Source organism: Mercenaria mercenaria, chromosome 5 (assembly GCF_021730395.1).
Source record: "Mercenaria mercenaria strain notata chromosome 5, MADL_Memer_1, whole genome shotgun sequence".
Taxonomy (NCBI): Eukaryota; Metazoa; Mollusca; class Bivalvia; order Venerida; family Veneridae; genus Mercenaria; species Mercenaria mercenaria.
Window position 1 is genome coordinate 24969633 of NC_069365.1, and position 21877 is coordinate 24991509.

At 33.8% G+C, this 21877-nt stretch overlaps 2 protein-coding genes and 1 long non-coding RNA gene across 4 annotated transcripts in view; 1 reads left to right on the forward strand and 2 right to left on the reverse strand.

Annotated features, from left to right (window-relative positions):
• Positions 1 to 6234, reverse strand: part of LOC123556684 (cyclic nucleotide-binding domain-containing protein 2-like) — a 30371-nt gene extending 24137 nt beyond the window's left edge. The window contains exon 1 of one of the 2 annotated variants that reach the window (XM_045347595.2): positions 5622 to 6234. In XM_045347595.2, coding sequence (XP_045203530.2) covers positions 5622 to 5813 — 192 coding nt within the window. In that variant the 5' untranslated portion in view covers positions 5814 to 6234. Of the gene's footprint in view, positions 1 to 805; positions 1152 to 5621 lie in introns of those variants that run through there. The other variant, XM_045347596.2, reaches the window with a different exon arrangement.
• On the forward strand, positions 1178 to 5425 carry LOC123556687 (uncharacterized). The gene is made up of 2 exons (XR_006687512.2): positions 1178 to 2128; positions 3554 to 5425. It is a non-coding gene; the product is annotated as an uncharacterized LOC123556687 (long non-coding RNA).
• Positions 6235 to 11102: 4868 nt separating the features above from the next.
• Positions 11103 to 14110, reverse strand: LOC123558835 (cytochrome P450 2U1-like). The gene has a single exon (XM_045350685.2). The coding sequence runs from the start codon at positions 14061 to 14063 to the stop codon at positions 12588 to 12590; it is 1476 nt and encodes a 491-aa protein (XP_045206620.2). The 5' UTR covers positions 14064 to 14110; the 3' UTR covers positions 11103 to 12587.
• Between the last annotated feature and the right edge of the window lie 7767 nt (positions 14111 to 21877).

Genomic DNA, 21877 nt, shown 5'->3' on the forward strand with positions numbered 1-21877 from the left:
ATAGTGGGTATGCGACCAGCATGGATCCAGACCAGCCTGCGCATCCGCGCAGTCTGGTCAGGCTCCATGCTGTTCGCTAACAGTTTCTCCAATTCCAATAGGCTTTAAAAGCGAACAGCATGGAGCCTGACCAGACTGCGCGGATGCGCAGGCTGGTCTGGATCCATGCTGGTCGCAAACCCACTATGTTGATTTTCTCATGGCACGGCTCATTTAGTGTTTTCTTGAAAAGCGCAAACAGGCGAATCTCGAGCTTTTATAGCAACAACAGCAACTAAACAGCAAGTATGGTTTTATGTTATTTATATCTCATACAGTGGTTAAAGTTATAAGATTTAATAAATGTTTAAAGTAAAATGGCAAACTATATTTTACATACTTTGAACAAAAAAAATCTGCAAGAGAGGAAAGGATAGCATGGTAATCAACTTTTATTAAGACATGGTAATATGTATATATTTAATGTCATAACTTCGTTTTTGTCATTGTGAATCAACTGAAGGCATTTTCTGAATTAAAATTATATGCACTTCATGAATAGCTTGCCGGTCGATAGTTACCGCCTCAAAACGAGTGTAATAGTTTTAACTACTGACCAGCAAACAATAGCAAACATGTATTTTAAGACGTCAGTAATAATCTTTCAGAATTTTTCTTTTTCAAGTTTTGACTTCAGCACAGCAAAACATTGTTTTTAATTACAGACATTACAGATAGATCAATAGTACACACTATAAACCGGCGATATATATATGGTGTCATTAAAAAATGATTCTTTTAATTTGAAGTTTAAACAAAGCCTTACCGCTGAACTATGTGAAGAACTCTTATGATCTGCAGGGAACACAGGGTGTGGCAACCTGTGTGCGGTCCCACCCGTCGTCGCCATTTTTACCAGACGTATAATGTCACACATTTTTGTCTGATGGAATCAGTTTCCTGCTTTGTCAATCACTCAATATTTAGGTTCATCCAAAATGTAATAAAACCTATGTCAGCACAATTGCATATGGTACTTTGAACAACAACAACGTGCCACCGAATTGATTTTAACAAAAGTACTTCCTTTCTGATAATTTGTCCTATTGTTTTTACGTTCACAGCCTAGACATCGGCAGTGGCATTCAAGGTGGAACAGTACATCGGTGCCACACCTTATTTACCGAACTACGGACACTTCACGAAAAGACCCCTTCCAGTGCTCATAAAATAGACTGAAAAACTTCGGTGTAAATTATTCCCATACTATAAACTACATCTAAAGCTGACTTAAAAAGATCTAATGTTTATTTATAACAATGAAGGTGATCATTTTTTTTGGAAAAGTAAACAAATAACGCTTCTGAATTGAAGTAATCTTCAATTTTGTCTTTTATTGGCTATGAAAATTATTTATCTCCAATATAACACTTTATACTAAATATATATGAGCAATAAATTCAGATGTAATCGAATTTGTTTAAACACAGTAGCTCTTTATCGAAATGATACAGTCCTTCACAATTGAATAAATAAACATTTTATGAAGATTATCAATACAGAAATAAGAAAGGCACTCGAAAACACAGTGTGAATGGTAACCAGCGTGCAGACAAATGCTTAACAATCTGTGTGAATCAGTGAGACTACAGCAACAATACAGAGATAGACAATTTTTATCAAAGTAAATACCACTAATCTCTGACCCTAACATTTCCATTGTTGTGAGCTAAATGCCGCTCTAACATTTATTAAAATTACGCGTTTATCTTGGATTTGTGTAAAACCATCAAATGAATTTTGTGAAAAGTCTGAATCACTATATGATAAAGCTTGCGTTTTAGTTACCAACAGGTTAGGATTCGGAAAGGATTTGGAAATTAAAATACATCAAACAAGTATCTGGGGAGCCTATGATAAATTGTCACCTAATAGATAGAAAACATGTAGCATTTATAAAAAATGACATTTTATTAAGAAGACAAATGCAGTTTTGGAATTTAACTATATACGCTTTCATGTGAATATTTGTGTTTCGATTTAGCGTGATTTTAAATCACATGGCGACTTTCCGATGTGTCCAAGAGGACAGAATTTCAGACAAACACAGAGGGTAGCCAAGTAGACCAACGCCTTCTGCAAGCTAGCTGTAAGTCTAGACTATAAAATGGCAGTATTTCTATGCTAATTTTAAGAAATCCAAGGCAACTTTGATGTAAGCAGAATATAACACATTTTGTTGTAACCTGAAAATGAAATTTAAAATCGCTTATACATGTATCAAATAAGGAAATTTGGAACAAAGATAAATATATGCTAGCGAACAATAACAGCCCGGGTACCTATAATTTTTATTATTACATACTCGTTTCTATTCCCCGTTAAGTTACACTGGTACCGGAAACGTGACATAATTCAGTGTGTGTTGTTGCACTATTTTTTCTATTTAGTTCAATATTGTCAATCCTATTCAGGCTATTGAACATATTTATGAAATTTACATAATATTTATACGTGTAGATTCGTATGTAATAAAAAGGTTATTATCTTTGCATCGGGAAATATGCACTCGTTCTTCAGTGGAAGAATATTGCGCTCCTAAAGTCGCGCAATATTTCCGCTGAAGAACTCGTGCATATTTCCCGATACAAAGCTAATAACCTATACATATATATTTCCGTTTTAAACTTCATCTTAGTTAGTACACAAAGTTGAAAGAAATTCTGTCCGCAGGAAATTTTTGCCTATATACATATAGAAAACTGTCCGATATGTCTTTAAGTAGAAAATAAGCGCGCTTTTGAACAAAGATAAATACATGCTAGCGAACAATTACAGCCCGGGTACCTATAATTTTTAATATATATTTCCGTTTTAAACTTGACTCTTAGTTAGTACACAAAGCTGAAAGAAATTCTGTCCGCAGGAATTTTTTGCCTATATACATATAGAAAACTGTCCGATATGTCTTTAAGTAGAAAATAAGCGCGCTTTTGTGGGAAATGGTAAACTGTACATACAGGGAGCAAGTGCAGAATATTCAAATGTAGGTTATAGTAAGACTCAAACAGGATATTCTAAACAAGAATATTGAATGGGAGGGTATGTTTTCGCCAGTCTGAACCGGCTAATATTTCTATAAACAGAAGACTGAATGTACATGTATTATTATTGTTCCTTTCTAAGTTACTACCAGGTTTAACGTAATCCCTCTTTGCTTAAAATGCGTATGTTTTTTTGAAATTCGGGTATAGTTTCATCCATGTAAATGATACCAGTTAGAAACTGAGAAAAGCAGTCTTGAAAAATTGGAACAAGTTTTCATTTTCATTCCATTCTTTTTTACTTTGTTAATCTGATGCTTTGTAACTAAGTAATTTGTATTTATGTCTGAATTTACTGAGCATCCTTGTTTATGTCAGTGTTAAATGTCGTATATACAAAACCTAACTTTTTAATAAACGTTTTGCTTTTTCCTGGTTGGTAAATTATTGGGGCGCTGCAAACATAGATCCAACTTGACATGGCTTAATTCAGGACAACATAATAAATACAATGATTATCTTCGAAACAGGCATGAAATTTGGGAAGAAAATGGATGCTATAGTGATGGAGTTCGAGAGGAAAATTGTGGCAAGGTATGTGTAATGCAGACACGTAGGGCAGAGATGGACTTCGAGAGAAAAACTAAGGCAATGTTAGTGTATAACAGACACGGAATTCGTGAAGAATCGTAAGGCAAAGTAAGTGTAGGAACTCGAGAGGAAAATTGAGGCATTGTAAATGTAAGGCAGAGATGGCCTTCGAGAGAAAAAACTGAGGTAATGTTAGTGAAGGGCAGAAACGGAATTCGTGAGGAATCTTAAGGTAATCTAAGTGTTTGGGAGCGACGTGAAGACAACAGATTCAGGCAACGTAGGTGTAGTGCAGCGACGCCTAGACGAGAAAGAAATGGATCAAAACTGATGGAGCATAGACAGCTATGACTAAAACATTAACTAACAACACAAGATCCTAGTATTATATGTTTATCAGAAACATGTTCGTCAAAATAGTAATATGTTGTGCAGGCTTCTTAATAGTTTCTCAATAGTTCTGATTCCCATCTCAATGACGGAACGTCCATTATCAATGTTATGCCCAAGTTCGTATTTGTCACATATCCGATTCGTTTATTTAAACTTTTACATGACAATATGACGAATAGCATACATTTTTACAAGAAAGTTAAGCATAGATAAAATATTTCTATGCGGTTATCACGCCAAACCTGACACACTGCACATCAAGGATCAAGGATACTGTCTCTGCTAGCAACGGTATTTTTCTGTTGCAACGTCAGATATTTAGCATGAAAAAAAATCGTTTGAACTTGGAAGACGTTAAACTTTCACTGCACGAACACAAGCCACAATCAATCACGGAACAATGTTATGGTTATCTTTTATTTGATATAGGATTACAGAACAATTGTCATATTTTATCTGAAGTGTTCCTCCTTATAGATAACGAAATGTAACAGCAGGAAATTCCATGTCTGCGTTTGCTGTGAAATATGTTTATCATATCAAACTAGCTGTTTAATTCAACGACTTGGCAAATAATATTCTTATTTTAATCAGTCCGCAACATAATTGTTAAAACATAACAAAACTAAGCCTAGAAAGAAAAAAAATATAAGTGGCCTGTTTCAAATGGTTTTAATGAAACATTGTTAAAACATGCACGATAGTCAATTATGATGCCTTAATTAGTTCTGTCCTATGGATAGAAATTATCAATATTCTCTTTAGAAACAATACATGAATTTTATGATCCAAGTAACAAATAATGAACAGGCTATAGGCTGCCTTCTCCCGCTGCATTAAATACACACAATTTACCAGCATTGATATCATCATTTGAAATGATTTTGTTACTGTGATGCTTTGCTGTTCACGAGTTGAGTAAAATTTGGAAGTTGAAACTGATACTTTCGTTGTGAATATTTAGATCTATTTGTTATTGAAATGATTTTTTAAAACTCAAATCGCCAATTATAACGACAGGATATAGCACATTGCAAAATAAAATGCAGTCTCACGTAGACGAAATCCAACAGCAATGTATGTATTGGTATACAACTGACTGACATTTACGCAATAATGCACAGATCATGGAAATAATAATGAATAAACATAAAGTAGATATACATACACCAAGTAAAATGATCAGTCAAACATTTGGTTTTCGCTACAGTCATGGTTCTTCATTATCTTCATGTTAGGTGCAAACTGATTTGGACAGCGTGAACTAAGCCTCTAGCAAGCATGTGTCATTTTTCTTTTGTATTTAAATCTATATACTATTCATATTGTAAATGGTCAATATTATTGAGTAGCATAACCAACAAGCCTGTAATGTTTTGTAATAACGCCATTGTTACTGTCGACAGCGGTAATGAACAGACTGTCCAAAGCAAACCGACTCTGCTATTATATTTCTTGATAGTTTTCTATTCCGCTTCAAAAAGTTCTTCTTAAAGACTTTATTCCTTACAACAAAAAATAAAAAAATAATGCCTGAAACTTTTTTTAAATTGTATTCATAGAAAAGTAGAACACTAAAACTTACAAATTAGCAACATAAGTTTGAATTATTACCTTACTGTTAGGATTATACTTCTTAGGTAAGCCTCTTCTCTCTTCCCCTTGCACCTTCTTAGCAATGAATCTGTCTGTCTCTTTCCGTTTTACAGATCCGTGAACCGGAGTTTCCAAATGAGAATTCGTCCTGCTATGTAATCTAGGCTTTGTTCTTGCTAGAAATGTTAGAATGTGTGCTGGGGTGAACATATTGTCAATTCTAGGTTATGTTCTATAGAGTGAAAACTTTAATATCCAAACATCCGAATCCAAACTGAAGTGGAACCAACTGTGACATTCTCTTTTACCTAAACATATACCTATTACGTTTTTGTTTATGGCGCAGACTATGTAAATCCCCAGGACTTATCCTTTATTGCTACAGACAAAAATATACCCAAGTCATGAAATAGTAGATAAGACATGCATGCGTTTTCAATATTTCACCTTTCACTTAAATTTACACCTTCCCGTGTCATTAATGATAGAACTCTGCATGTTCTACGTGGTCTGTCTAAATAGATATAGCTTAAAACAATAAGTCAATATTGGCAAATTACAGATAACGAGGCGGCAAATCGTATCTTTATGACATGTTCTCATCATTGTTTCGTGATTAAACACCATCAATAATTGTTCACCAGTAACAATTTTCCGGGTAATTTGGTTTTTTAACTTTCACGAAGATCAGTTCAATACTTCATCTTACATGGTGTTTTACCATGGTTGATAAATTATCATCATTATTATTATTGTTATTATTATCGTATTATTACTATTATTATTATTATTATCATTATACATGTCCCTTGAGCTCTAGTTAAATAAAAACCTTTATCGATATCATTCACACAAAAATATAACAAAAAGGTTGATTTTAATGTTAGTATTTTATATTTCCCTTATTTAGACGGAAAGCGCTCCTCACAATATATTTTGCGATATACATTCCTTAATCTATAAGATTTGTTAGAAAGTGAAGCCATGCTGAATACTTCAATAAGCATGATCAATACTTATGTTTCCAATAAATTACTACAACGGGGATGTCGGTATCATAAACTGCGTAAACCTCTTACTAAATGTGACTAATTGGTATAACCCGGCTGATTGAAAACACACTGCATGTTTACAGATGGACGCAGCTTTTTGAGTGTGTCTGACAGGACAGGTGGTAAACTACACATCAGGCATTTTTTAAAGCCCTCTGGGACTGAATTGCTTTAATGTTTGTATTTTCCCTGCTTCGTCGGGCCCTTAATAGTGTTTCTTTTCTTGTTATGCCTTCTGCAGATATGTTTAGTACCTGTGTACATGGTTATTCGTTTGCTTATAAAATCTTTCTATGAGCATTTTTGTGGTTCTTTTTAAGTCGTGCCTTTTATGGCGGGGATATTTTTATTTACACTGTCAGGAAACTTTAGTAGAAAGTAGTGATGCAACTTATTTAGACATCACAGAAACATGTCTCACTTAAACTATTTCTCAGTCATGGGCAAAGGGGAACTATCCAACTACGATTCTTTAAAAGAAAGTGTTGAATTGTGTTACACAGCTCATTGATAAAGATAATATACTTCCTGTATATGTAGACTTGTTCAATATCGGACAAGTAGGAGGCTACGAAGAACCAGGGTTTGGTCTAGTACTGAATGTCCGTACACGAGTATTACTCAAGTACATAGTGGTACTTTCAGAGGGCTGATTTTGCTAAAATACTGCACACCCGTGTATGAAGTAATATACGAATAATCAACATGAGTTTTCCTTCACAGTTCTGCCAATGTTCCTGCCCATGCCCGGCGTAATGTAAAGGTGGTCACAAGGATCTTCCAGTATAGTTCAAGAAACATATTTAGCCTATCGATTATCGAAAAGTGTTCATTGACGAGTCGTTCGTTATTTTAAAATCTTTAACGAGACTGTCATTGCCAAATGATGACTTCGTAATTTTCGCTAGACCTTCGCTTGGCAGCAGTTCTGATATTCTGTATATCTTTTAATGTAAATTATGGCCTTTTTAAATTCGAGGTGTCCGTATACGGGACATATAATACATTATGCTACATACATCCGTCTGTCAGAAAATATGTCCATCTCTATCCCAGAATCGTTTTCGCAATTCAGATTGAATTGATATGAAGTGCAGAAATATGTAATAATTACCAACATAATGACTTGCTTTAATTCTGGTGAGTATTTTTAAATGCAGTTTGGCCCTATCACCTTGCAGGTTTGTCAGCCAAGAATGTACATGCTGTACTGAACATACGCAAATCCAGTCCATTTTGTTTCCAATCTGACGGCCTCTGTACATATTATTTTGATCACTGTAAAACATTTAAATAGGACAGTGGCGTATTAGTATAAGTTGACGATGGTCTTTATTTCCTTCAACGAATTTATTAGTTAACATAATTTGTATATCTGTTTTGGGCCACATCTGGCAATGCCAGTTTCACTTTTAAACGATGTTATTATATCTTTTTTGTAAAAAAAATATTTAAGTCAAGTGAAATTGTGATGATACGTTAAAGCCTGGGGTAATGCCTGTTCATTCATAAACATTGAATAATTGGAAATATTTATAATTATTTGTGGGAGTCAAATAATTATTGGTGTAAATGTAAATATTTCCCCTGTGAACTTATCTTAATGACTTTATTTGTTAGATGTTAGCAAAGATTGTTAATTCTGTCTCTTTGACATTAGAATGTATTCAATTTTGTCGGGCTCATCAGTTCTTGGTTTATATGATTTTATTTAATTTTGTTAAAGTGTTCCTTATGTGGGAGAGGTTGGTGGGGTAGCATGAAAATTGTTGAACATTTTATTACCACTGATGAACAGATTAAGCCAAATCGTGTCTACTGCATGTATTTTATTTGCTTGGTAGTGTTGAATGCGTCATAATTAATGAAAACAATGACCAGCTCTTGTTCATGATAGAGAATATTAAAGATATTTCGTGTAGTTCTGTGTGTAACAGCTGGTTTACATCAGAATTACCTCCTTCTTGTTGTACTTTTTGTCGTACGATCCCGTTGTACAAACATACGGCTGGTTCCCTTTCGTGGATTTTGATGTGCATGGACAGCGTTTCTCGACTGGAGAAGTATTTCCCACAGTTACTGCAGAGGTTTGAGGACCCTGGTTCTTCTAGCTCATGGAAGAATGGAATTTTCCGTAGCGCTAATACTAGTAACTTCTCCAAAACAACAAAAATATTATGACTGATGAAACGAGACTAAGCAGAAGACGTGAATACACAACGTTCACTGGCTGCTGATAAGAAAACCTCACCGTAAGTATGATGAGCCATATTCGAGTATTTGGTATATATCCATCATAAGTTATGTTTTGCTATCTGCAAGTATTATATGCAAGTATTATGGTCAAGCAGAAATGCCACGAACAAAGTGCGCAGCCACCCCAAAACGCAGAAAGAAAAGGCGAACAGAACAAAGGGACAAAACTAAAGGTAAATGCCTTCCCAAAGTACACGTTCTTTCCTTCCAAACAAATAAAGATCGAGTTTTGTACTCTTATTGCAAACAATAAAGTAAAACAATAGAAAATCTTAAGTGACTTTAGTAAGCTCAACAAAACACTTTCAACCACAAGAACAAAGATTGGTTTGTTTGTTTGTTTCGGGTTCAGCGCCGTTTTTAAACAGTATTTCAGTCATGTAACGGCTGGCAATTAACCTAACCGGTGTTCCTGGATTCTGTACCAATAAAAACCTGTTTTCCGCAAGTATCTGCCAACTTCCCCACATGAATCAGAGGAGGAGGACTAATGATTTCAGATACAATGTCATTTATCAAATAGTCACGGAGAACATACGCCCCGCCCAAGGATCGAACTCGCGACACTGCGATCCGTAGACCAATGCTCTTCCTACTGAGCTAAGCCAGCGGACTTGAACACAGATTGGTGTGGAATTTATAGTAAATTACGCACACAATGTACTACCAAGATACTTACAAACACAATGCATATGTAAAATGGAGATACCAAATAATTTTGACAGATCGTGAGAACTAATGACAGAATTTGACAGGTGACTCATTACCTGATTAAATGTTTGCTCTTATGTTTACCTTCAAGTTTGATTTTCTTGAATAGCGTTTTCTATACTGTAGCTAAAACATATAAATTAAAACAATAAAAGAACATAGAGTTACCTTACTGTCGTTTTGTCTATCTCATAAAAATTCAAAATTCACCATCACTTAGTATTTTCAAAAGTATATTAAAGAAAAACTTTCAACTACCGCCAGTTCGTTCTTATTATCTTGTTGGTGAAAGACGTTATTCAGTAAATCTTGCAAGAATAAGAAACAATTGCAGTAACTTAAACATTGACCTTTTCCTAAATCATCTTCGTGAAAATTCAACATGTCACTGTGGAGCCGTATGCAAAGATGCTGAGCATTACTTTTTGTCAATGTCCAACTTTTAACGAACAACGCACAAATATATTTAGGTTGACACAACATTTCATTCTCTGAACTTGGACTGTTTGTTATTAGGAAAACATGTGCTGTTACCAGAAGAAAATGAAGAACTATTCATCGAAATTCAAAATTATATAAAACATACTAATCGTTTTGAATAGAGATTGGGTGTGTATCATTAACAATTACATCCCTGTGACTCTAAAACTCGTCCTTAATCCTTGTGGAAACTGGCATCAACTTCTTCAATCTGTTCGAGCTATTTTCTTCTTTCTTATAAGGTATTTAAACAACCCAAACATAAATATTGCTCATTTACATTGTATTTTGCTCCTTTGGGTTATATTTGTCAGCCGATCAACTTTTATATGTTTTTTGTTAGGGGAGGGCATTTACTAATGTTGTAAGAACTTGTTGCCCAACCCTTTTTGCTTTACTTCTTTATGCTATGTATATGTTATGTTATTGTAAATATGTAAAGAGCAAATAAAATGTGATTAAACTAAATAAGAATTCCTCTTGTTTCAATCCTGTCACAAAGTAATTAGGCCATTCACAGGGTTACAAACAGACAAAACACATCCCTTATTTCACACAGATATTGGGGATTTATCTAAAAAGCATATTTTAATACCAATTGTTTATTACAATAATGCTAAAATATCTCAGCCTGACGAAGTGACCTTGATAATCCAGTTTCAAAATTGGTCTAGACTTTGTAAAAAAAAGCTATTCTGAACAGGTCTCATGTAGATTGCATTTAGAGTGTAAACAAGGTTTTCTTATGATTTGACAAAGTCACCTTGTGTTTGAGCCAAGACGACACAGTATAATCTCTGCCAAGAATTTGATAATACAAGTAACTAGCTATGTTCATTAAGATAGGGCTAAAGTTGTGGCATCTAGGGTTGTGAACGACGGACTGCGGACACAATGCGACCACAAAAGCTGACATTGAGCACTTTCCGCTCAGACGAGCTATAACCAAAACCGCAAGTGCGTTACTCCTAATGTTGAATAAAATTCTAATACAATTTTTATGACGCTTATTTAATACTTTAGACGATATTTGTAACACAAATTTTCTCTGACAGACAGACGAACAGGAAATGCCAAATGTACATCACCTCCCTGCAAAGTTAAATAATAGGCCAATTTTTGTCGCTGTTTTTTCTAACCTCACAAATACAATCAAAATATGTTGAGATAATCCCCTTAAAATATAGACCGTCCGAGTTGTTCAAACTCTACTTCGTCTTAAACACAGTTATAGCGATCTCTTTAAAATTTCAAGTAGTTTGGATTATTTAAACAATTTATACAGACAGTAGCCTATCGTGTTGGTTCTATTTAGTATACATGTATGTGAACAGGTATTCCATGTTACATATCATGATTATTGACCCAGGTCGACACATGTTCTGATAACACAGTTACGAAAACGTTGACAGGTGAACGATTTAAAGTCCTCGTTAAGGTTCTGTATTTTCATCTCGCTACCCGTTGTTTCTTTAAAATGTTGTATCTTTATAATGACAAGCCGTCTTACCAAACTGCTGTTTTCATTCAAGTGACAAATTTATAGATATGGTAATTAATGTCACCAGATGAACATTTTTCATTAAAATGTTTAGTGAACTGACACGAAAGATGATGACTTGAAAACTATATCTGCTTTGTAAATAGGTACTTGCTTGAAATATAAGTTTGCAAATAGATATTTGCTTGGAATATAAGTTACATCAGTTTAAGGAAAAAATACCAGTATCAATTATCATGTACCTTTATTTAAACTAGTGTTTTACTGATATGTATCATGATCAAGACAAGGTTGATATAAGCATCATACATTAGTCATGCAGAGATAAAATAAAGATGACTACTTGCATCGAAGTAATATGAGCTGTGCCATGGGAAAATCAACATAGTGGGTTTGCAACCAGCATGGATCCAGACCAGCCTGCGCATCCGCGCAGTCTGGTCAGGATCCATGCTGTTCGCTTTCAAAGCCTATCGGAATTAGAGAAACTGTTAAACAGCATGGATCCGCGCAGGCTGGTCTGAATCCATGCTGGTCGCAAACCCACTATTTTGGTTTTCTCATGGCGCGGCTCATATATTAGTTTAGTCCTTTTAAAGCAAGTATATTAAACTGAAATACAGTTGAAACTTGGTTTCGCGAATTCCAAGGGATCGAGCGTTTTGCTTCGAGACAGCCAAAATTCTGCTTTAAATGAATGCTGTGCACGTATTTCCGGGATGGGACTCGAAAATGTCTTCGAGATAACCGAACTTTTGAGATAAGTGAGTTCGAGACATGGTGGGACAATCAGAGAATAGTGTCGTAGACATAATTAGTAAAAGTATTCCTAAAGTTCTAACCAATATATACCAATCAACTGAATGATTTAGTAAATGCTTTTTTTTTCTATATTTAGTTCATTGAAAGTATCAAAAGTCACAACAATTTTGACAACGTTTATAGTTTTAAAAAATCGTCTTGATAATATTTACTTCATGCACTTTATCTGATATGAATTTTCACTTTAAAATCTTGTGGTCTTCGAGTCAGTCCAAAAACTCCCTTTAACGACGGTAATTCAACGTCATCTGGAGCTCGAAATTCTAGTTTTTGCACAAGCGTAGTAACATACAAGAACAGCTCCATACGCGCAAGAGTTTCACCAAGGCACGACCTAGGCCCAAGTGAAAAGGGAATTAGTTTTTCAGACCGAATGATTGAGGCCTCTGCCTCATCAAGGAATCTTTCAGGTCTGAAAGCATCTGGTTCTGGAAAAATATCGGGATCAAAGTGTACAGAGAAAATGTTTGGTAAAATTGTAGCTTCTTTGGGTATTTTGTAACCTTTGAAAATGGTATCATGTAGCACGGCGTGTGGTACAGAAAGGGGTACAGCGCTACCAAATCGAAGAGCTTCTAAGATTGTCGCCTCAACGTAAGGTAGATTCATTTTGTCTGATATAGAGGGCGACTTGCCTTTGTCAATAACTTTATCTACTTTTCTCTGCAGCTTTTTCTGGATATAAGGATATTTCGCAAGAGCTATTATGACCCACTTCAGTGTAGTTGCTGTTGTTTCACTTCCAGCAGCCATTAAATCGTGTAATATTACCCATAAGTTTTCTTTTCGAAATATTTCATTGTTTTCCTTGGCTGCGATCCAAAAGTCAATGAAACAATTATCGTCACCTGGTTTATAGTTTTCATAGTTCATGCGACATATGTCGTCAAAGTATTCCATATTTTCTTTTACAACTGTATCTTTGACTTTTTCATGGAGTAAGTCTCCTGGTAGATAGTGAAGAAACGGGAAGCAAGCATTCAATACTTGTGTTCTGACATGAACCTTAAATGCTTCATCAAGTTTTTCAAGATACCATTTAAATTTTGCATCATCATATCCTGCGCGTCGTCCGTGTAAAATGCTGTATATTACATTTGCGAAACTTAAAGTAACAATATGCGATATTTCTACGTTTTTGTTGTTAAAATTCATTAATTTCTCAGTTAAATGGGCCAGTTCTTCAGTTATTCTTGCCTCCAATGTATATCCAGTTTTTCTAAAACAAAGATCCCGAAAGGCATGCAAGGTAAATTTTCTAAGTTCCTTCCAAGATGCGCCATTTCCAAATACAATTGCAACATGGTCGGGCCCTCGCTGCTGATTTTTCGGACGTTTAGAGAAAACTGTTCCACGCTTGACCAAAGCTTCATGAATCATATCGTAGCCGTTGATAAATATCGTTAGTTCTGATCCAAAATATATACCATAGATATCCCCATATTTCATTCGTAAATTTGCTAGTATATTCAGAGTATCTCTGCCAATTAGAGATACCAGATTTCCAACAACAGGCCATCGGTTTGGTCCAGGTGGTACACCTTGTTCACGTCTTGTAAGTAGATAGAATATTATCAAGGTAATAAAAGCCACTAAAATTGTTTTCAAGTTTTCAAATCCTAAATATAAAACATCCATCTTTCCTTTAACAATGTACACTCTACTTTCAATATCTTAACACTTGCATGAACCTTTATCAAGTGAATCAAGGTTACGGCGATATTTATGAAAAGGTCATTTTGAAACCGAATAAACAAGTGATAGGTATATTTGCTTGCGGTAAATATGAACTGTATTGCCCTTTAAAACATTTCTTCATTTTTGGAGCATTATGTCTATATACACTTTAAATAATGTTAAAGCCCGCCCGCTTAGCTCAGTAAGTAGAATTCAGATCTTATCGCGGGGTCGTGAATTCGATCCCCGAACGAGGCGTATGTTCTCCGTGACGATTTGATAGAAGACATTGAGTCTGAAATCATTCGTCTTCCACCTCTGATTCATGTAGGGATGTTGGCAGTTACTTTCGGAGAACAGGTTTGTACTGGTACAGAATCCAGAAACACTGGTTAGGTTAACTGCCCACCGTTTCATAACTGATATACTGTTGAAAAACGGCGTTAAACCCAACAAATAATGTTAAATGGTATTTCTATGCGACAAGTATTAAAAAAAAAAATCTTTTCTAAATGGAGATATAATTTCAGTATTTCAATATAATTTCAATGTTACAAAATAAAACAAAGGAACAATTTGATGCTATAGTTATGAAATCAAGTGTCCTATAAAATTTTCAATGAGATGTTTATTTACAAAGAGTGAGGACCAAGAACCAACCAAATTGAATACTTACTCGTTTGATATTTTTGTCAGAAAATGAGACAGCAAGCACAGCAAACATAGATTTAAAGGAAAACAGGAGCAATCAAAAAGGGGACTAAGAAATATAATGTTCTTATTTTAATTCTCATTCCAATTCAGTTCACATGCATAAATTCCTTTACGGCAACATCCATACTCTTCGTTTATCAAGTTTAGTACTTGCATGCAATTGATAAGTAAACAGTATAGCCACAGATCAGCATGCACGGACGTACGGGCTGACCAAGATCAATACTCGCGAAGACCTAACAATGGTTTTGCTAATATATGCAAATCAGATAAATAAATGTTTGCATTGACGATGTCTCATGTTAATCGCCTACTTGTACATATAAATACGCCACAATGTATACAAACAGACAGCAAGGACAAAATTAAATATAGGAACACAGTGGTCACCTCATTGGTACGGGCACCGACAAAAATTCTGACCCAAGACCAGGTTCTACATACTATTAGACCTATAGTTGTCCTCTGGTGAGCGATAGTGGGTGTAGAGAACTGATTTCTAGTCTTTTGGAAGATAGGAACTTTGTGGCCGAAGAAAATAAACTATTCGTTTTTCTAAACAATATAGAATCGGTCAAAATACGAACTTTAAACTAAAACATCTATAACATTTTAAATGGAATTCTGATCGAAATGTTGCTTAAATAATTTAGAATAAAACTTGGTATTTGAATGAATCAAAGTATACCTGGTATTTATTTGTTTGTTTCGTTTTGTTGAGTTTAACGCCGCACCGACAAAATTCAGGTCATATGGTGACTTTCAAGTTATGACGGTGGAGGAAGACCCCAGGTGCCCCTTCTTTCATTATTTCATCACGAGCGGGCACCCGCGTAGAACTACCGACCTTAAATGAATTAGGTGAAGAAAAACAGTGGTTGGAATTTAATTTACCGCGTTTGCAAGAATGAATCTTTTCTATTATTTCAGTTGTCTGACCTCTTGTGTCCTTTAGGATATTAATGCAGGACATAATGGCCCTATGTAATGCACAAAACCGGGAATTACCAGATTGACATTTCTAATACATGTATATCGGCTAGATATGATGCAGTTTATTACAATAACAGTAGAGTGCAACCAATGTGATTTTTTCTTTTAAGGTAAAATTGAAGAGATGTAACTTACTACATCATTTTTTAAAGTTGCAGTTGGATAGTGTCACCTTGTACGGGAACATATAAAAAAGTAAACGTAATTAAATAATAGGGGTTGTCACAGTTTCAGAGAAACACTTTTATTATACATTGGCATTAATTGTGACGTATTCATCCAATTTCGGTGGAAGTTCGAGTTTCAAGTTAAATATCTTAACTTTCATTGGATACATAGAGTTGATAGCAGGAATAGAATATTACGTACTTCAAAACGATCAGGTAACACCGATTAATTTCTTTTTCTTCGGCACAGTGTTATGAAGGGCAGAGCTAAGACGCCGTAATCGGCAATTTCAAGCGTGTTCAAGCTTTCTTCTTTACTTTTGTCTTTTGTATGTATTTAAGTAATATGTTTCATGTATTTGGCGTCAGTATATCCGAGAGGAACAAATGTGCACTGTGTGCCTTTTATTGAGGCAAGCAGTTTTTCTTCGGAACCAATATGGAATAGTTTTAAAAATTGCTTTTGTACGCATTTGGCACAGACCTTTACTTCAAATGAACGCGCGTTATTTGTTACGTCATAAAAGAACCCTACATGTTTCAACTTAATACAAACTGAAACACTTTGAAGTCTCATACTTGTTGAGATTCTGCTAAAACTTCTTATTTTATATAAAACGGTTGGAAACAAGATAATTATAGACCTATTACAAACAATTTACAACGTTTAATTTTGAAATCATTAATGCGTAAAAATGAATTGGATGGAATGTTTTTCGATAAATTCTGAAACTGATATAAAACTCTTCTCTTAACAGTTCCGGAATCGAACAACAGTTTTTGTTTAAAAGATTAACAGATATAAAAGTCTTGATTGGCAGCGTATTTAAAAGGAAAGGCACACGAAAGGTTTCCAGCACCATTTGAAAGTTGATTTTGTTAATATTTCGTATGTGTAGCACAGTACAATGTGTTTTTTCTTGTAAAGTGTTTCAGTCTTCTAAATTCTGTTTTTATCATACGGTACTCTTCTTCACTCTACTACGAATGTCAGTTTTGAAACCCTATTGGCGGTAAGTCTGTCCAAAACCTCCTTTTAAAGACGGTCATTCAACCTGTAGCTCGAAATTTTTAGATTTTTGTACTTAGTCTAGCGTATTTACCATCAAAATCGGAATCATATAGATGACAATCAGTCATATCTTGGTCAGTTTGGGTGATAAAACAATAAAAATGATGTCAAAATGGAGCTAAGACATTGGCCTTTAAATAGCAGCATTTTTATGTTAATTAGCTAATTTGCATATTCATGAATATTAATGAGAATATTACAAAATGACAAAATTTTATTAGAAAATAATATTTTCTAAGTTTTAAAAGAATTTAAATGTAACAAACAGTTTTGATCTGTTCTGAAAGTCTCTCAGTATTTTCTTAAATAGTATTTTGTATCACTGATGGTATTATTTTTACTCCAAAATAGCTATGTTTAGGTAATTTGCATAAAATTAACCACTACCACAACCAACGTCTCAGGAAACAAGATACCACTAAAATTTTATAAAATGATATAATTAATTGTTATCAACAAAATAACAATTATGTGAGATATATTGCTTGGAAATGTAGTTTAAACACCTTTTTGAAAGAGGAATCAGTATGTGAAATATTTGACACATGTTACGTTACCATTTCAATACCTTTGTTTAATTACATCAATTATTTAGAAAATATAGATCAGACAGTTTTGATCTGGTTTTAATGTCTCTCAGTGCTTTCTAGAATAGTATTTTGTTACTCTGAAGGTATTTTTTTTTCTACATTAGGTATTTTAGCTAATTTGCATAAAATTAATATACGTTAAAACAGACATCTCTGGAAATAAGATATAACTAAAAATGAACAACATGATGAAATAAACTATTATTAATAAATTTGTGTTATATGAGCTATATCGTATGAAGATATAGTGTAAATACTTATTTGAAGGGAAATCTGTTTGTTGCATACTTTATACATATTACGTTACCATTCCAGTAATCTTGTTTTATTGTATCGTTATTTTCTCAGAAAATAGTAGATGAATATTTAGTTATCAAGTTATCAAATACTCTTACAAAAAGTATAGTTCCATACTTCTTAAGCAATGAGATTTTTCCATAACGGCGCTTTAAAATACGTTACCCCCGTATTTTGCTGTATTTAAAAATATGTAGGAAGAAATTTGAATCATTGTTATCAATATTATGATATCTTTGATTTGTTAAAACTTTAAAGTATTCCTTCTATCATCCTTTCTTTACTTTTGTCAACCAAGAAATCATCTGAAACATTCATTACACATTCAATGTTCCTTTTTCATTTCGAATTAATGCATCTATCAGTTTAATAACACTAGTATCAGTTTCTTAATTATGTTGTTCTTTATTTGATGGTTTCACCAAAATTGTTAAGAAAACAATTACATAATGCTATTCAAAAGTTCTAAGAAGACACTGAGTGCCTTCTGAACGACACTTCAGAGTTGCTGAAAACATTTTGCAATAGACTTTACGAAGATCCTTTAAAAGCAAAGAACGCAACCAAGGAAATAAATAGCAAACTCAGTTGGTTCAAGTCTGTTTATGAGAGGTAATGAAGTGTGAAATACAACTTACGGTCCCTAGCACTGGCTTAAGAGGAATTCTGTTTTAGTAAACACGGTTCAAAGGGACCAGAAAATCTAACAACACTGAAACCGAGTATGAGCTGAATTTTTACAACCGTCACATGGCACGTACAGACTTTTTTGTGATAGCAAGTATTTTTTTAAATGATCCTTTGGAAACATAACAACACAACCAAGTAAAATAACAGCTGATGATTTGATTGTGTCTGTTCGTTAGATGTAGTGAAATTGCTCTCACACCCCTAGCACAAGCTTAAACAGTGTATAGATAAGTTAAAATCTGAATCTAAAATCAGATGAAATGTCTGAAAAATATGAACTGCACACAATTTGAGGCAGCAGTGTTACAAGAATAACATTCTGCATGTCTTGATTAAGATGGACTTACGATATTTTCACTTTAATGTTACATAATATAGCATATTTGCTCTCTTGTTGGTTAGCTGTTATGAATAATATGTTGCTTTAAAACATATTATCGATAAAATAGAAAGCAACTTACAAAATAAGATCATAGGCTCACAAAAATCACTTTATTTTTATGAATGACATTTGATTACACTTTTATTTTGAAGGAATTTGTATCATTCTCTCGAGTTTCTTGCTACAGTTTGAACTTTTGACAAAGACAGGACATGCCTTTGTCATAACCTTTGGTACGTAACTTAAATGATAATCAAACTTTATTTGTTATGATTGATGCATAGTTTCTCTAAGTAGTGTTTCTCTTAATGCTCTGGTATATCCAGGAATATTCCACCACATTAATGCAATTTAGTCCTTGTCTGTTCAAGTTAAGATATTAAAAAAATATTTTGAATACTCTGTCATTCTTGTAAATGTATCAAAATGACTACACTAGTCTTCTTTATTTCATATCTATAAAGTTTTAATTATTTCTTTTATCTTGATTTGGTATCACTAAAACAGATTTGTCAACCTGGAAAAAGTTTTAAATCTAAAGTGTTTCCTTAAATACCAGCATATTTTCTTTTGTTTGTTAGTTTTGGTTTAGCATCCCTTTGCAACAGAAATTCAGTCATGTAATGTTGAGAAGTTAACCTAACAAGTGTCCCTGGATTCTGTACCGGATCTACTCAGTTCTCTACAGGCAAGTGCTAAGTTCTCCGTATTATACAGGTGTAAGTCTATTGACTTCAGATACGATATCTTTATTGCATCATCGTAGAGAGCAAAGACCTCATCCAGATATCTGTCTCAAGACCCTATAGGTAATTCGTCCTATCGAGCTAGGGTTGGTTTTGTATATGTTCTTATAATGCTATTATTTCTAAAATTCAAAATGAAATACATTTTGTAAAACTTGACTTTTACTCACAGGAAGACTGCACATATAAGCTGTATGATCATAATAATACGAATGCACAGATGGATATTTTTTATGTATTTATTGAAATTCCATCTAAAATTATAGATACATGGATGGTGCAATATATGTTTTAGACAACTTTTGAAATAACAGAAGAAAACCGTCTTAAAACTTACCGCTAACAGTTTAAATAAATCAGTATGTGACAATATGGGCTTTAATTTCTTCTTAAATATCTTTTTAAAAAGCAATAGTAGTGGTAACGTTTTTTAAAGTGTGTTACGGAAAAAAATCACACTGTCTGACAAGTAAAGAATCCTATTATATTATTATAGTACGGAATAAGCAATATTAATTATGTTTCTGGAATATCTTTTAAATAATTGAAGATGCATTACAATTAGGTTATTGAAATGGTAACGTAACATATGTTACCTTTAATTCTTCCTTCAATAAAATGTTAATACCATGTCTGCGAACATTATAGACCACATAAAAATTGTTATTTCATTGACAACAATTAATCATATCATTTTATTCAGTTTTTGTGTTCTCAGAATTTTATTCGTTGTTTGTGACACTGGTTCATTTTATGCAAATTATCTGAGTACATCCAGTTTTCAATAAAAAATACCACAACAGTTACAAAATAATATACTAAAAAACGCTGAGAGACTTTAAGACCAGATCAAAGCTGTTAAGTACATTTAAATTGATTTGAAACTTAGAAAATGTTTTTATTAACAAACTTTTGTTATTTTGTAACATTCTCATTAATTTTCATGAATATGCAAACTAGTTAATTAACATATAAATGCTGCTATTTAAAGGCCAATATCTTAGATCAATTTGGACAGCATTTTTGTTGTTTGATCACCAAAACTGACAAATATATGACTGATTATCATCTATATGGTTGTCCTTTTAAAAAATGAACGGTAGCCATGGAAACAGTGAAATCATATATAGTTCAAAAGAGTTTTTTCATGAGAACATTTTTCATTTTGAAATCGTTGGTCCTACCGAACAATTTGGTACCTATGAAAAAAGTCTAGGTGTGTATGTGGGGGGGGGGGGGGGGGGGCATGGTAGACCTTATTGGCCCCCGTACTAGTATGGTCCGATGTTGATGCATGAGAGTTCAATATATAGACTCATCTGCCGATTAGGGAGATCAGCATGGTTTATTTTGCCTTATTTATGCAAGAACAACTATCATACTGAATAACATTACCTGTATAATGGACCGTTCCACTATTAAAAGTACAAACATTTCGCTGACCTCAAAATCAATCTATAACTCGTCAAATGGGTCAACTGTGTTATTGTACTTATAAAACAGACTGGCCCGGTTTATAGGTTGGTCAGGGTAACGAATATGTATTGTATTTTGCCATCGAAATATTTCTTTAAAATGTTTCTTCCCCTTCCGTTTGGATCTGTCCATGTTTACAAACACGTTTGTTTATTTTATGGACTATAGAAATAGTTCGATGGCTAAATACAATACATATCGTAGCCCTGACCAACCTATAAACCGGGCCAGTCTATTTTATAAGTTCAACAACACGGTGACCCATTTAAACGAGTTGTATACACACCTATCATATAATATAAATACACACCTCATTGAATAAATGCCTTGTCGATAAACATTATGTACTTTTACCGTTCTAAATTATTTGACCATTCTGTTTTACTCCATGTTTTTTAATTGCTGTCGGTTTTTAATTATTAAATACTTTTTAATTATGTTTTTTTTTTTTGTATTTTCTGGCCGAAAGTCTAAACTTTTGTGCTCGCAGCGATTAACTTGTATTTACGGTAAAAATTAAATAGCTGTATGGAATTTTACAAATTTTTTTAATATAAAATCGTCCGTTTTTATATACTTTTGCTTGATATTATGTCCATATCTTATTAAAATGCTATAGAACTCAAGCTATATTTATTATCTAGCGGT